The 15,919-nt window shown below is 36.2% G+C and overlaps 3 protein-coding genes across 7 annotated transcripts; all 3 read right to left on the bottom strand.

Annotated features, from left to right (window-relative positions):
* Window positions 1-2,928: 2,928 nt before the first annotated feature.
* LOC116717004 (SPRY domain-containing SOCS box protein 2) lies at window positions 2,929-7,235 on the bottom strand. 4 transcript variants are annotated; one of them, XM_032558057.1, is made up of 4 exons: window positions 6,612-7,235; window positions 6,431-6,467; window positions 4,421-5,176; window positions 2,929-4,345 (listed from the first exon to the last, which is right to left on the bottom strand). In XM_032558057.1, exons 3-4 carry the CDS (start codon window positions 5,142-5,144, stop codon window positions 4,215-4,217), a joined length of 855 nt encoding a protein of 284 aa, XP_032413948.1. In that variant the 5' UTR covers window positions 5,145-5,176; window positions 6,431-6,467; window positions 6,612-7,235; the 3' UTR covers window positions 2,929-4,214. The 4 variants fall into 4 exon arrangements, with proteins under 4 accessions (XP_032413948.1, XP_032413950.1, XP_032413947.1 ...); XM_032558059.1 differs by lacking the exons at window positions 6,431-6,467; window positions 6,612-7,235 and adding exons at window positions 5,665-5,762; window positions 5,955-6,389; XM_032558056.1 differs by lacking the exon at window positions 6,431-6,467 and having other exon boundaries at window positions 6,612-7,230.
* Window positions 7,236-9,859: 2,624 nt separating this feature from the next.
* On the bottom strand, window positions 9,860-11,752 carry LOC116717006 (H-2 class II histocompatibility antigen, E-S beta chain). Of its 2 annotated transcripts, none has more exons than XM_032558060.1 (6): window positions 11,620-11,752; window positions 11,218-11,481; window positions 10,816-11,097; window positions 10,337-10,447; window positions 10,178-10,203; window positions 9,860-10,100 (listed from the first exon to the last, which is right to left on the bottom strand). In XM_032558060.1, the coding sequence occupies exons 1-6, from the start codon at window positions 11,678-11,680 to the stop codon at window positions 10,074-10,076; spliced, it is 771 nt and encodes a 256-aa protein (XP_032413951.1). In that variant the 5' UTR covers window positions 11,681-11,752; the 3' UTR covers window positions 9,860-10,073. The 2 variants fall into 2 exon arrangements, with proteins under 2 accessions (XP_032413951.1, XP_032413952.1); XM_032558061.1 differs by having other exon boundaries at window positions 10,337-10,399.
* Window positions 11,753-12,115: 363 nt separating this feature from the next.
* LOC116717007 (H-2 class II histocompatibility antigen, A-U alpha chain-like) lies at window positions 12,116-14,386 on the bottom strand. The gene is made up of 4 exons (XM_032558062.1): window positions 14,179-14,386; window positions 13,732-13,992; window positions 13,363-13,644; window positions 12,116-13,263 (listed from the first exon to the last, which is right to left on the bottom strand). The coding sequence occupies exons 1-4, from the start codon at window positions 14,234-14,236 to the stop codon at window positions 13,136-13,138; spliced, it is 729 nt and encodes a 242-aa protein (XP_032413953.1). The 5' UTR covers window positions 14,237-14,386; the 3' UTR covers window positions 12,116-13,135.
* Window positions 14,387-15,919: the final 1,533 nt, after the last annotated feature.

Raw genomic sequence — 15,919 nt, 5'->3', positions numbered from 1 at the left:
TAAAAAGTAAAACAAAGCAAATGCAGTTTGAATGACATTTTTTATATTTTGGTAAACTTGTCAAATACACTTAAAATAATGTACCCAACCAAGTGCAGGTAAAATTAAACCTGCTAATAGATATACCTGCAGGCATCATTTAGTTAAGAAAATTAGGTGCTTTACCTATAGCACAAGGTTAACTTAACCTGCTTTACAACTGAACCAGCTTCTTAGTAAACCCTCCAGGACAGAAAATACAAAGTTTTTGTAAGCCTTAAGTTTTCCCTTCAAGTAAGGTCAGTGCTGAAAATGAGAAAAATAAATAGTACAGAAAATGCGGCCAACATGAAGAAAAAGAGCTGTTACGATTACTCTACTTCACAAATCAGTGAATCAGTCAATCCTACAGTCAGTAGGTGGTGCACACAACTGGTCATTATGCAAAAGAAAAAAAGAATTGGGAGGGAAATGCAGCTTATTGGCATCTGTAAACCTGGTTTTGAACTTGCATGCCTTTCCTATATTCGTTAAATTTAGTCTAAATTGCTATTGCTATGGCTTCTGTCCCCCCTTGAACAGAGGAGTCTAGGTAGCCTGCTACAGTCAACATTAGGCCTAAGCTAAATACACCACGTGTGGAACTGAAACAATGCCAAACAAAGTTCATTTATGGTCAAGATTTCACAATACAGTAGTGCCTAGTGACCAAGCTATAGTTACTGAAACAGGAGGATTATAACCATTTCATAAGAAGTTACCTCGATGTGTTTCTTCAAGTTGGACGGGGAGTTTTTGTAAGATAGAATTTCCATGTGACTGCTACTGATTGCGAGACTTGCTTTGTGTTTAATGGAAGAAGCGAAACAGGTGTATCCTAATTAAAAGTAAAGAAATCAAGAAATGGCAAAAAAATGTGGAATGAAGATAAGAAAGGAAGAAGATTATATGAAGTACAAAAGTCAGTTTGAATTCGAAGCATTAATGAACGAAACAGAAGAGAATAAATAATAATTAGTAGATTAAGAGTAGGTCATACCTACTTAAATGACATGCTTTATAAAATAGGGAGGAAAAATAATGATAAATGTGAGAGATGTGGAGAGAAAGAAAATGTAGAACACATATTGATGAACTGTAAGTCAAATGAACTCGAAAGGGAAGAATTAAAGAGAATAGTTAGAAATATGGGGCATGAATGGAATCTTAAAGGTATATTAGGAAATGAAGGAAACATAACAGATATTCACAAATTAAGGAAAGCATTGTTTATTTATCTTAAGAATACAAAATTAAAAAGTAGAATTTAATAGATATGAAGTAATGCTTCTACACACTCATGTACAGTAGGTGGCGGTATGCACCTTAAAGTTGCTTGTGATCCGCCATAATAGAAAAGAAGAAGAAGAAGAAGTATCCTATTGGTGGTGATGAACAAGCCCAGGCAAGCAGGCTACGGACTTTGTTCGGTAGCCTACTTGCTACTTGCTAATCAGTAGGTGGGGTCAAAACACTTGCGTTTCTCTCTCTCGCTTTTTTGTAACGAGTAACTAAACCACACATTGAAAATGTATCGGAGTAAAAGTACGCAATTAAGTTCGGAAATATAGTGAAGTAAAAGTGAAAGTCATCAAAAATTTTCATACTCCAGGAAAGTATGAAGTACTCCAAAATATACTTAAGTAAAGTAGTGAAGTATTTTTACTTCGTTACTATACAACACTGCAATTGTGGATTACTTTGTGTTGGTCATTTACATAAAATCTAAGTAAGGGAGGTTAAGATGAAAAGCTAATTACTGAGATGTTTCCGATGTGATGCTAGGTGGCTTGCGGCGTGTTCAGGACGTCCAAGTTTCGAGTTAAAGAGAAAAGACAAATCCCTTTCTATCTCGTGTAGCAAGGGTCAGAGAATACCTGTGACAAGACAACAGCAGGAAATGTTGCACTAAAATAATAAAGATGAATAAACCCTATAAATATTCAACTTAAACTGAGTATCCATACATATTTTTGATCATTGGTCCCCACTTTGTGTTGTAATTATTTAATTGATGTCTTGTAGCTACAGAACTATTTTTAATTATTTACATCATTTTTTAAAATCTTCTGATATGTTTTAACAGTAGCTCATTTGAATACGTTAGAAACAGTAATTATATCCCTACATTATTATTCATGAGTGCAGGTCTTATTTGTAAGTTCAGTAAAAAGTCTGAACTAAATTTGATCAGCTGTAATTCTGAACCGTAAAGTACCTAAAATTACCAAACCTGAATTACTGTAAAGTCAGAATTGTTTCAGCAGCGTTTGAGATTTGTAAAACATTTAATCTGACTGAAATTATTATTCTAATATATATATATATATAAAACACTCTTTGAAAATATAAAGTAAAAAAAAAAAAGATTCTGTATAAATACCCTCTACCCAACTACCAGCTATGAACGTTGACGACTGTAGTTAGCAAGTTAACAAAGTAAGCTAACTCGTCTTAGCTAGGTCATAAATGTTTTTCTTTCCCCACCAGATCAAACCCTGTTTATTTCCGTACCTACTTAAGTCCTATCTCGTGAATAAAACTAACCTTAAACTTTTCCATACGCCTCTTAAAGCAGCTCTTATATTATTACGAAGAAAAGTTTTTATTTGTGGTCAAAATCCTAATATTCAGTGCGCCTTTTCTCTCGCGAGCCTTTTCCTTATCTTGTTGCTGTGGCAACAACGCTCTCCCCATCCCCGTCTAAAAATATTTAATACCTCTGGCAGCAGTTGGATTTAATGCTTCTGTTTTTAAATAAACTTACAAAAGATTCACATAAATTTATAGTATTTCGAGACTGTTATTTATATTCATTACGGTTTTAGTCAGCCCAGGCTGTTTTGGTGAACGTTTTTGAATCAATGCGCGGTCTAAAATGGTCTAAAAAGGACAGATAGACATAGAAGGTGAATTTCACTCTCTGTTCTCCAATTTTGAAGCTTTTATTGTCTTTGCACAATTTGTTTTACACATAAAAAATATCCAGACTACAACTAAATGAAATGTGTTCAAATCATTTAGTATAACAATAGCGGTTCAGACACAGTTCATCAAATACTGATGGAGTAATAATTGCACCATCAAGTTTTACCTAAAACAAACAGTGACACAGAAATGACATGTCAGCATCAATATACATGCATGTTTGGATGGCAGAAATTGGTAGATAAGTTCAAAATAAAAATTTTGACTGGCCCACATTTTGGAGTGGCCCAGTCAAAGTTCAGGCTTGAACTGGAATTTGAACCAGTGGGAAGAGGATGAGGTGGCCAGCAGTAATAAGAACTAACAAAAAGGATTAATTATTAATTAATTGCCAATGAATATTTTACCATCGATTATGGAAATCAGTGTAAATCATTTTTGACAAGTGATTTTTTTTATTAAAATGTAAACATTGTTTGTTTTGTTTTTCAAAGCTGATACCCCGTATACATTGTTTTATTGCCTCTTGAGACATACCTGTCTTATTTCACATCAGAAATGCACTTGTTGATGGAAAGAAAACAATATGAAATTTAAATCTGCCAGGTGTGGATAATTTTGTGCTTAACTTAATTTAAAACTATGAATTCGATGACATTTAGGGAAGAATAATACATTAAGAAAACTAGAACTTTTCAGTTTTAATCATTTCAATAGCGTGAACAAATAAATATGCTGTAAAATAAACAACATATTACACTTGCACTCATCATTGGATGTTTCTTACAACTCATCAAAGTTGCATTTTCTGGATCACAACCTGAAATCACATTTGTTTCCGTTTTCAAAGTATTAAAATCAATTTCAACAATTTAGGAATATTGTTTTCAGCATGACTGTTTTTAAGCTTAGTGTGACATTTCAATCTACCAGCTTGAACAGGCCGTACTGACAGTGCTTTAATATTTCAGAAGTAAAAGGAAAAAAGAAAGATCTGATACCTGGAAAGGGTTTATGTATCCGCAAGTCTGGTTTATTAAAACAAACATTCAGACTATTTACATGTGTTTGTAGTTGAAGGAGTCCTTATCAGGCTTGTGTGAAGGTTTTTAAATACCATTATCCAAAGTGAGTTTCTCAATTATAAAACTATCAATAAATAGTTGATACAATACAGTAAAAACAACTTGTTTGTATTGTACAAACAATGCAAACAAATGTATTTAAAAGAAAATGCAAAAGCGTTTGCATGTAAATTTGCAAGGGAGTTAGAAAGAGGAAAGCAGGTAGTGTTGGAGTAAAGGTGGTAGAGGCAGTTTGTCCACTTGGTTCTGCCCTTGTTGCCCTAAATTCTGCAGAATTGATAGTCCACACAGAGCCTTCAGGGCAGGAGGATTACCTGCAAATGCAGTAGAAACAAATATGTCAGTATTAAACTTGGTTTATCAAGACAATTCAAGTGTTGGACCCTTACGTGTAGTTCCATTCAGATAGCGCAATACAATCCGTGCTCCTCCTCTCACGCTGCTTACTGCTGGGAACAGTTCCACTCCAGGAGGAAGGTCCCTGAATGCAACACCCAGGAAGCTGCCATGGACAGCAAACCCCAGAGTCCCCGCATCAGCATCCAGGACCAGCTGGACGCGTTCAGGAATACGGAGTGGTGCATCTGTCTCTTTGCTGTGCAGTGAGTTTGAGGATTTCAATCTAAGAGACCCCCTCCTTTCACACGGAAAACACGCCAGAGTTTCTCCACCATGCCAGAGCTGATTGGTTTGTAGTTCCCATCCCCAAGACAGGGAATCTCCACCCACCAGAACTTTATAACCCGAGTCTTGCAGAGGACAGTCCTGCCTCGAAATTCCTATGACTGCATGACTTCCTCTGTGCTCAGGGTTCCAAGTTACCTCCCACACATGGAGCCCACTCTCCACCCCCACCTCGGCCCTGACCCCATCGCTGCTGAGCTCGGCAGGTGCTCGTGTCACTTCCTGCTTGCATTGAGAGAGCTGGAAGTGAGGAGAGTGGTGCTGCGAGCTCCAGTGTGAGCGTCTGTCTCCTGGAGACACTGCGGAGGAGTTCAGGATGAGGGCGACTCTGGACGAGGTTGGGACGGCCAGCGGAGGGAAAGCTGATGAAGAAGAGGGGACTCCGTCAGCCGCTGGGCCGTTCAGCCAGGCAGACAGGATGAGACCCATTAGGATGAAGATAAATCTGTGTCAAAGAAGAGCTGTGCAGGAAACAGAAAAACAAACACACTTGTTAAAAAGAAACAGGGTAAGGCCAAGATATTTGACCATGAGTTAAAATTAACATGTAGGTCAGCAACTGGTGATAAAAGTTACAAATAAACACAGACATGGACAACAAAGATAATCTAACAAGCCTTGAAATAAACACGACTTTCTATTTATTACCTCTGTTATGAGCACATTTATTTAACATGGGAAATAAAATCCATCAGTCCTCAAAAAAAAACAACCTCAATGCTAGGGCAATGGTTGGCAGCCCTCTTATTATTATTAGTAAGACAGCACTTAGTGTGCTTAACATGTGGTGGAAAAACATAAATAAAGGTCCTTGCAGTGGCGACATTTATCCAGGGCAGCGGTGGGTTAATGCAGTAGTGGTGGGGTGTCGTTTGATCAGTTCCTCTCTGAATTAGTTTTGTGTTGTTTACATGGATCAGTAATAAGTTGTTGTGTTGAGTAAGCGCACCCTGTTTGCTGCTGATCTTAGCACGCCTCGTCTGAGGGGATTTCCAGGATTTTGATTGGTTTTTTAGGAACTACGGCACAACAATCCTCCACAGGATCCTGATTCAGCGTAATGGAAAATAATTGAAAGAAATAGTTCACTGTGTCACATTATATTCAGATTTTTCCCAGGAAAAAGGAACTCCTGAATCACTAATAGGAAGTTGCAAGAAATCAGATCAACTTAAAAGTAACGTTTAAGCTATAAAGGTTTGGTTACATTTATTTTTTTAAAGGTAATGGTAGAGGTACCGGCAGTGGTGGCTTTCGATATGGGCGACATGGGCGAAAGCCCAGAGTGGCATCTTATGGGGGTCGGCATAAGCGAGCACTTCCTTCTTCTCCCATCCGGTCCTCAAATGCCCCAACTCTTAAGTGCCCCCCAAGCAACAACTTTGTTGCAGGGTGGGGGAATGGGGGCGTCAGAGAGGCTAGGACCGCCTCTGGGTTCATGGGATAAAAAGTTACATTTTCTAAAATATAGCAAAATTTAGCTTTTGTGATTGAAAATTTATTTCCAGGCTTTTTGCACATATTTACCAGTGAGACCAACACATTTGTCTGCAACAATAGATCAAATCCGGGCAAAATATAAATAATGTCTCTGGATGTACTACACTACATTAATTCAGTGATGGAAACATTCCTGCTTTTATTGGATTTGTAAATATATTACAGGCATTAATCTCTATCAGATCCCTATACCGAATCAGAATGAAATATTTCACCTTTCACTTCACCGCGTCTTCCTTCAGATGGCATCAACTAAATTTTGATGAAACAGAAATTTGTGGTAAATTAAAAACATAATTAATTTAAAGCTGCTGCTTCTCTAGCTGGCTCAGAGTATTTCATCTGTAGGGTAAAACAAATAATATCCTGTGGATGAAATAAGAAGTTGAGTCTTACCAGTTGGTTTGGGTCCTACCCTCTGTCTGCACAGCTCTGTGTCTCTGCTTTATAGACATCTCTTATCAAGCATCCTGCGGGTCTTATCGCTGCCCGGTGAGGTACCACCCCCGTCTGACCTGGTTTTTGGTATCGACCTCCGGGACAGGAACAGCACAGTCCATCACTTGGGTCTGACGCCATCCTCGCAGAGACAAGGACGAGAGATCCGTGACGTGTTTGTAAGTAAATGAGACGGATGCTGGACGAAACGACCTACATCCTCATCACTTTGCCTGCATCGATCAGATTCAGCCACGCTGCTTTTTTCCTTCCCTAGCGGCTTCTGTAATGGATGTAAACATAAAGGGCGAAACACAGGAATAAAATCACACTCGGGCTTTTGATTAACAAGAAGAGAAAAATGAAATAAAATCCAAAGCGGCTCATTATGTTGGAGCATAAAGGCGGCGTTGGCGCAGGCAGAGCGGAGGGCTATTAAGCCCTGCGTAGAGTCTTACAGGCGAATGTTCCCTTCTAGTTACTGATCAGACATTAGGGTTTTAATTTGTCAGTCATTCAGAACAACTTATAGAAAAGGCGCATTTATCTGTGAAACTTTGTATGACACGTTGAAAATGCTGTTTTTATAATCTAATATCTGGGGCTTTTACCAATGTCTGTACTTAATTTTTGGGATGGACTGTGTTTATGTAATGTCTTGGAGACGCCTCTAGTTATTATTCAGAACTCAAACAGTAGAGAGGTCAAGTTGTGACAGTTGTTTCAGTTTTAATATGAATTATTTAGCAAATAGCAATGATTTTTCTTTTTCTAACTGACAGGTAAAGTTTAGTATGCTGTATGTTTCACCACAGAGCACCAATCTCTCCAGCTTTGACTGTAAATTAAAAAAATTATTAGGTCTGGTGCAACGATTTTCTTCTGAAAGATTCCTCAGCAAATATCACAACAATTATAACAGGTTCTTCTTCTCTTAGCATGAAATTTATGTTTGAAGTATGTACTTTAATTTGCCCAAGACAAAAGTAGAACACAATGTAGATAAACACATTCTGACATCTGCTGCTGTGTGTATTTATACTCTTTATAGATATCTCTTATCAAGCAGAGGGTTAAACTAAAGGAAAATACTCAAAAACTGAAAAAGAAATTCACTCTTACAACTTGACTAATACAACTTGATTAAATGTCACATAAAGGTAAAAACAAATAAATAAATTAAGATACATTTTAATTTATGTTCTGCTAATTATAAAATTTGTTTTATAGTTATCAGGAATACACATAAAAATGAGTTGTACAAATCATCTTGTTCTTTCATATAAAAATACACACATTTATATAGATTTTAAGCAGTACGCTTACACACTTTCATGCTTGCAGAAATAATAAAATAAATAATGATATGAGTAATACATTTCAAATACATTCAAGCAGGAGCTTTGACACAGCCATGGAAAAGTCTATAATTTGATCTTGACTCGATAAGTATGCCAAAAATAAAACTGATTGGTTTTCCCAAATTTTGCACTTTTTCTATTCTCTAAAAGACAAAAATCTAATTGTAATTGATGCAGTGGATTTCACAATGATTTTTAATAAAGTGACATCCTTTAAATATGTTTTGTCACATCACAGATTAATTTGAAAATGTTACCCAACAATTTAGATTATTGTATGATCAATCAAAAGAAAGAAAAGGGACTTTTCACTACCTTTGTGGACTTTTTACACAACCTTAAAATCAGATTGAAGTGGCCTTGCAATTCTTAAAATGGGTCCTATAAAAATGCCAAACAAAGCATTAAGCTGGACAATGTTTGGTCCCTTGTCCAGTGTTTCATGGAGGGAGAAGCTGCAATCAAACTCAACACCTTTTGCAACTGATCCAGCTAAACTTAAATTTAAAGGTTGTTTTGGGGAATTTCCTGCAGAATGTATAAAAGAAAAAAATAATGTAAAAATTTTTTTTTAAAATCACTGAGTTAAATAAATGTTTCTAGAAATGACTAATATATTGACTGAATTCAAGAGCATACCTCAGTTGTTGGGACTCTCACCTGCTCTGCTGTCAAAAAAGCAAGAAAAGCAATTGACGTACCTGCCACAGCTGTACCTCTGATTAGCTCATTTGGTTCCTTTTATCATTTTCTACTTCTGCTTCAGTGTTTGTTGTGTCTTTACTGCATTCCTCCATTACTTCTTACCCTCCCTATGCTCCTTGTCCTATCAATCTCATTCAGAACCTGTAGGTTTTCTTCTTTTATTATACAATAAAACCTCATATTCCTCAGCTGCATAAAAGATATTCCAAGCTAAATATGGCTACCAGAGAAATGCACCTCTGTCAGGTAAACCTACGTTTCAGCAGATAATTAAGAATAGTTTATAATCTTGTAGGTCTAATTCAGCTTAGTGGGCCATTTTGACCTAAACTGTTTGATCAACAACAAACCAAATTGGTTCTCTACATTTTAGTAACAATAAAAAAGCAGAGCTGAGAGGTGAACAAACAACATTCCTTTGCACCACCTGTCATAACAGTGAAGGTGTCCAAGTAGTTCGTAATTAAGTGCTAGGTGTGGCTATTCAGAGAATCAGGATAAGTCACCGTTCTCACAAACAAACGCGTATTAACTTTGTTGTTAAGTATGAGGAAGCATCAGGGCCTCAGGGCTTTTCACAAGTGAGACTCACTTGTAGTGACTTTAAGTATAAGAAATATATTCTAAAAAGAAAATTAGTGACATATCCCAAATTGCATAAACTGAAAATCACATTATAATTATAATCATTATAATTGGTAATCACCTAATGAATGCATTGTCTGGATATTTTTCAGTTTTAAACAGATTTGTATTGCTTTCTAACAGATGAAGACAAAAATCTGCCACTTCTCTCCTGTTGGTTTTCCTGGTTTTTTGTCACTTCACTGACTTGCTGGTTAGTGGACTGAGATTCCAAGCTCAGTGGTTTTTAATTTAACCCTAATCCTATTCCTAACCCTATACACATCTACTAGAAAGTTAAACAAACACAGAAGGTTAAAATAAATTTTAATTATTAATCTTGTTTGCATGGTTGTTTTTTTAAAACGGGTGCAATTTGTTAGTTTGATTTCAAATTAGTCAGAAGATTGGTTTAGATAGTGATGTGGATTGTTTGGGCAGTATCTCGACGTTAAAGGTTTTTAAAATAAAATGCAATGACTTTGTATTTGTATCATCCCAGTGATGAACTGGAAGAAAATGACAAAGAACAGGTTTATTTATTGCAGTTTTACAATAGTGTGTTAGTACAGTATGAAATAAATATGCTGCAATATTTTTGTCTGCAGAAATGTGTAAAAGGCTAAATGATAAAAACTTCAGGCATATGAAGGCTTGTAGTCTCTCAAATATTAAGACCAGTTTCCAGTGGTTGATAGATGTGTGTGGGGCTTCTCAACATTTCTGCAGCCTAAAGGGTTTCTTCTGGACATACATCCTAGATAGCAAATAAATAAAGTTATTAATCAGGTGTATACAGGTGCACACAGAAAAGATGAAGAGAATAAAACTCACCTCTGTTGTAGGCACCACCACCCGTCCTGGATTTTTTAAAAAACATACCAAAAAAGGTTAGAAAATGTTTCAATAAAATTGAATTAAACATGAACATAATTTAGATACTGAAGTCAGCTATAAAAGTGTTTTTAAGTTTAAAGTGAAATATTGCCTCACCATTTGATGTTGTCTTGTAATAGATGAAGCCAGCAATTGAAAACATCAAACCGAGCAGCAGCCCTGCTGAGCCAACAACAATCTTACTCCACTTTGAATCCGGCTCCGGCTCTAAAATCAGATTCATCATAAACACTAAATTAAACTGAAATGCTCCATATTTGTTTCAATGTCTGGTTTTACATTTATGCCAGTGCACCCATCTATGCATTCATCTATCCATTTGCCATCTTATGAAACAAAGAAGATTTTGAATTTAGAGAGGAAGTTAAACACTGTGTCTCAGTTTGACACAAACTTAATGTGTCAGATCTGACATGGTTTGACTACAGTCATCAAATTACTATCATAATATTTAGGGTGCTCATCATTGAAGTGTTTTCATAAGGAAGACAGTCTAGATGAATAACCGCTGACGCCTTGAGCATAAAATGGTTTATTCATATAAACATTTTCTGTGTGCATGCAGACGTTCTCACCCCAGTCATAAAGATTTGGTTTCTTGAGGCTTGCATGCTCCACCATGCAGGTGATTTTCTCTCCAGGTTTAGGTGTGAACTCCAGGTAGGTGTGGATCTGATAAAGCCAGTTCCCATTGGGCAGCTCGTCAGTGGATGTCACATCAGATGTGACCTCCTTTCCGTCTCTCAGCCACATCACCCTGATTTGCTTTGGATAGAAGTCGTACGCGCTGCAGATGAGCATCTGCTGATGTTGACTGTACTCTGCCTTCTCTAACCTCAACTGAACATAGGGCTCCACTAGAAAACATGGACAAGACAAAAAAGATTGAGTAGACTGTATTCAATCCAGGGATGTGTATTTCATCCAGAAAAATACATCAATTTGATTTCCCTTGTGCTGCCTTGTCTGTAAATTACCTGGAGTTAGTAGTTTTTGTGCCAGTGGAGCATTTCTTTTGCAGAGGTTTGTTTTCCATATCTCGTGAGTAATAAACCCAGGATTATTGTTTAGAATAATGGCAAGTGCTTCAGCTTTTTCTGTGTACCCAATCGCTTTTCCTACAGTGCTGTTGTATTCTACTTCCAGTATTTTGTTGAAGTAAACCTGATCCAGTAACACGGCATCATGACCGTCAGTTGAGCTAGACTGGCACCGTTCCAGCACAGTCAAATAGAAAGCACCTAAAATAAGGAAATATTTTCATTAAAGTGGCGAATGCTCAATGATTACAGAAACACATTTTACATCTGAACAACACAGAAGCAACTGTAATTGGAAAGCAGTAAAAATACAAGTTGCATTAGCTTAAAGTGACTTACCTCCTGGTGAAAACGCCAGAAAAAGCACCAGGAAAACAGAGCAGCCCTGAGCCTGAGCCATCCTCTTAGATTGGCAACAGAGATCCAAGTGAGAGCTAACTGGTTCTGATCAACAACAATGAGGAAGTACAGAAACAAATTCACCAATGTTACTGTTTTCAGTGCAGGCGTGGCTCGCTTGCTTATCCATAAATAGTTTTTGTTCTCTAATTCTGTTAATGTCAAATAATCTGTCTAACATGCAGTTTTAGTAGTATAAAGTCTAAATGTAAGAAATAATCAAGTGTTTGACTCTCCTGTTGCCTTTCTTCATGTCACTCGTGTTTCTACCAGTTTGAGTAAGTTTCTTTTTTTCCTTTTAACTGTTTCATTCTTCATCATCATCCTTCGTAGTACGGGTAACATCAGTTCAAACCATAGAAACATGGCTTACAGCTTAACACTCACACCAGTTTTTTGTTTATTAAGCAAGGATGAAAAAATACAGACAGTATTCATAATTTTTTAAAATATTTATTTGTATTTATTTTCCAAACATATATTGAAAGATGTGTGTTAAGGCAGTGGTTCAGCTCTCCACAACAGTCTCAGTTTCTTATGTAGTCATTTAAAAAACATCAAGTGCCCACCCCACGAAATCCTGAGGTAAACTATAATTTGGGCCTCATAAATTTAAAAATGACATCTAATGTGGTGTAAAACATTTTGTTTTTGAGCAGTATGCAAAAAATTATGGGATGCTGTACACGGGACCCAAGTACAGAGACCATCTTTGGCAAAATAAAATTGTTATGAATAATAAAAAGAAAACTTACAGAGGGTAGAGCAGAAAAATCCAGCAACAAACAATCAGGAGCTGAACTAATGTCACTCCTGAGGTCACGGCACAGCTGGAGAAATGGGTATCTCAACATGGTGATGCCAGAGCAGCCATTGTTTACAGTATCTCTTAAAAACATTGATTTAAGCTTTATTTCCTTGAGAAAACACCACTTTTAATTTATTCAGCAGATGAACTACAAGTGTGTCTTGTAAAATAAACATGTTTACACCACAACATGTTGTTGATGTGAAGTCCTACCAGACTGAAACGCAAAGTTACTCCATTTACCCTAGCTTAGGGTAAATGGAGTTTCTCCAAAATTTTTAGTATGAAGCCCAAATTCAGGGGCGTTCCAGTTGCTTTTCTAGAGTGGGAAGTCGGATTTTCCGAGTTCCAACTACAGATGGGAGCCTAAAAAAAAAACTACAGACTAAGGATAAAATAACAAGACTGATCTAAAAAAACTACTAAATGTACAACAAAGAAAGCACAAGAATAAACTTAGAAATTAAACACAAAGTAATAAACTTTATGACAACACCTTTCTGACAATAATGAATACAGAAATGAACGGAATATGGCAAGACCTAACAAACAAAATAAACAAGGAAATTATTTTAAAAAACACAAATGAGAACCATAACCCAAATACCTGAAGATTGTAACAATTTACCATATTTAAAAACTAAAAAACTATGCTACATGTTGACTCTTGACAATGAAAAACACTCCGACTGTGACTCCCAACAAGCCCACACCAAGACCGACTCCACAGTAAATATCAGGCCAAAGACTTTCATCCTTTTTGATGATTTCTGCTTCTGTAGAGAAAGTTAATAAATATATGAAATGCCTTACACACACAGAAACAGCCTTTATTGGTCTTTGTAATATTCTGCATATATAATAAAACTCTTTACCCCAGATTCTTGTTGTAGGCGACTCCAGTGCGGGATGCTCCACAGTGCAGGAGTAAATGTCCCCCTCACTCGGTGTGAAGGTCAAAGTTGAGAACTGGCGGAAGGTTTGATCTTTATTGGGATGATATCGACTGAGTGACACCCCCTCTGATATTGGGTGGCCATTTTTTGTCCAGCTGATGTTGATGGAAGGTGGATAGAAATTATTTACAAAGCAGATGAGGCTGTTTTCAACTTCCAGCTCCACCTCTCTAGAGGAGAAGATCATGGAGTTCGGAGCATCTAACGAAAGTCAAAGAACAAACCAAAGTTTCACCAGCATTTTATCAACATTGTTATCACAGAAAACTAACGATAGGGTTTATTTACCTTCTTTTTGTGGAGATTTATCTTTGTATTTCAACACACCTAGTATTTCTGAACACACTTCCTTGTTATCATGAGCATCACGAAGGATACTCAAGCCATCTAAAACCTGGCCAGGGTCAGGATCAATGAAGGTGGGTACAGTGTAAACTATCTCGTCTGTTTGGAAGTCAACATATAACATTTCCTCACCATCAAATTCAAATTGTACCGCAGTGTTGCCATTCTCAAAGCAGCCCAGAAAATATGTTATTTCATGGGGAACTGAAAAACACCAAAGAGGAAATAAACACTTAAAGTTGGATACAGAAGAAAAACACGTGCTTCCTATTTCTAAACATGATTTTGTAACATTTTGTATACACTAATACATTCAATAACATCCAAAGCATAACATTTAATAAACAACATTTAACTTTATAGTTGAGTTTGAGCAAAGGTCATTCTTACCAAGAGAGATGACGTTAACAGTGTTCAGAAAGAAGATTATGGCAGTAGAGCGCTTCATGTCTGAATGACAGCTTCTCGCTAACAATTAGCTTTTCTTTATAGGTGTGGCCAAAAAGGGAGTTTACAGGTAAACATGTGACAACAGTAGTTCAGGAGAAAACAAGCATCACTTTAGAGAAACATTGGATGATTTTGCAAAACATGACCAAAATAATAAAAATCAAGCTTAATTTAAGTATACAGGATTATATTAGAGGTATTATGAGCTAAATTAGACACACCAACATTATGTTATATTTGAAACCTGCCTGCTCTTGCCATAAAGTAATACAGATAATTAATAAGATAAGACATGCCTTGTTCAGATTAGTGTATCATTGTGACTCAAATTATTTGGCTGGGGCATTAATCAAACATGAAGATCTTCATTTAACACAACACTAAATAAGGAAGATATGAAAGGTGAACAAGCAACATTCCTCAATGCCACCTATTTTTACCAGCTTTCGTATCCAAACATGTTTGCTACTAAGATTTCCTGGTTGTGGATCCAGAGCGTCTTCCAACCAGAACCAGGAAAGTACCGTAGATTTTAGTGATGGATTAGCAATGGTTGGTGGGGATTTTATGAGCTATCAGCTTGGATTATCTCTGGAATAAACTTAATGGTGTCCTGGTGGAACATAAATGCTAACAAACCATGTGTTTTTTTTATATTTTGAAATTTAGAAGGTAAAAGTGTAAAATGAAAAAGCAGCAACACATCAAAATGTGTTGCAACGTTCCTGTTTTGTCTCCTAAATCATTATTTAATGTCGAGGTAAATCCCATGTCCAATTTAAACTGAGTTTTTCATCTTCTTTTACTTTTCAAGCCTGTTTTTTGGGTGCAAAGGTAAACTATAAAATAAAATGGTTGGCTTTGGTTTTCCATAAATAATTTATATGCCATTCTTTTGTGAAAACATAAAGAAGATAGAAATATTAAAAATATCAGTCACATTACAGACTACATCTGTTCTTTTTTCTCTATGTCAGTGTCTTCTAGACCCTTAAATACACTAATTATGTATGGATTTTACCAGAGTACATTTATAGAATATGACAGGCAAAGAAGATTTAATACACAGCAGAATTGAAAAGGTTCTGCAATGTAAACAAAATCCTCAATGATAACAATACAACACTAACTTTTACATTTTCAACAAAAATAATCATATTTTAATTATATTTTATTGTAGATGTATCTATGTGACAGTATATAGCGTAGGTAGCATCCATCCATCTGATAATAAATAGATAAACTGAACACAGATTGATCTTAATAATCATGAGCTTATATAAAATGTTAAAGTGCATTAAGAAATATTAACATATATGTAAAATGTCTACATTTATAATAAAATAAATGTGAAAATCATTACAAAAGTCTTTCAAATTTAAAACATTACATATCCCTTTGCTGAAGCATATTGTGAATTAATTTATTTCTGTCAGCCTTGACCGTCAAAGTGAATCACCGTGAATAACACCGTTAGAAAAGGTAAATAAATAAATAAGATTTTAAACTAAAAATATTTTCAAGTTTCATTTGCTTCTTAATTAAACAACTGTAAATCCAGTGCTTTTCAATTAGTGAATTTACCATTACAGTATATGAGGATAAACTGAGGAATGAACAGAAATCATTGCGCTTCTTTACCAGTAGGTGGCGGTAGACCTCCATAGATGTCAGCGGTGCT

Source organism: Xiphophorus hellerii, chromosome 3, assembly GCF_003331165.1.
Source record: "Xiphophorus hellerii strain 12219 chromosome 3, Xiphophorus_hellerii-4.1, whole genome shotgun sequence".
Lineage (NCBI taxonomy): Eukaryota > Metazoa > Chordata > Actinopteri > Cyprinodontiformes > Poeciliidae > Xiphophorus > Xiphophorus hellerii.
This window is presented reverse-complemented; position numbering and strand designations above follow the sequence as displayed.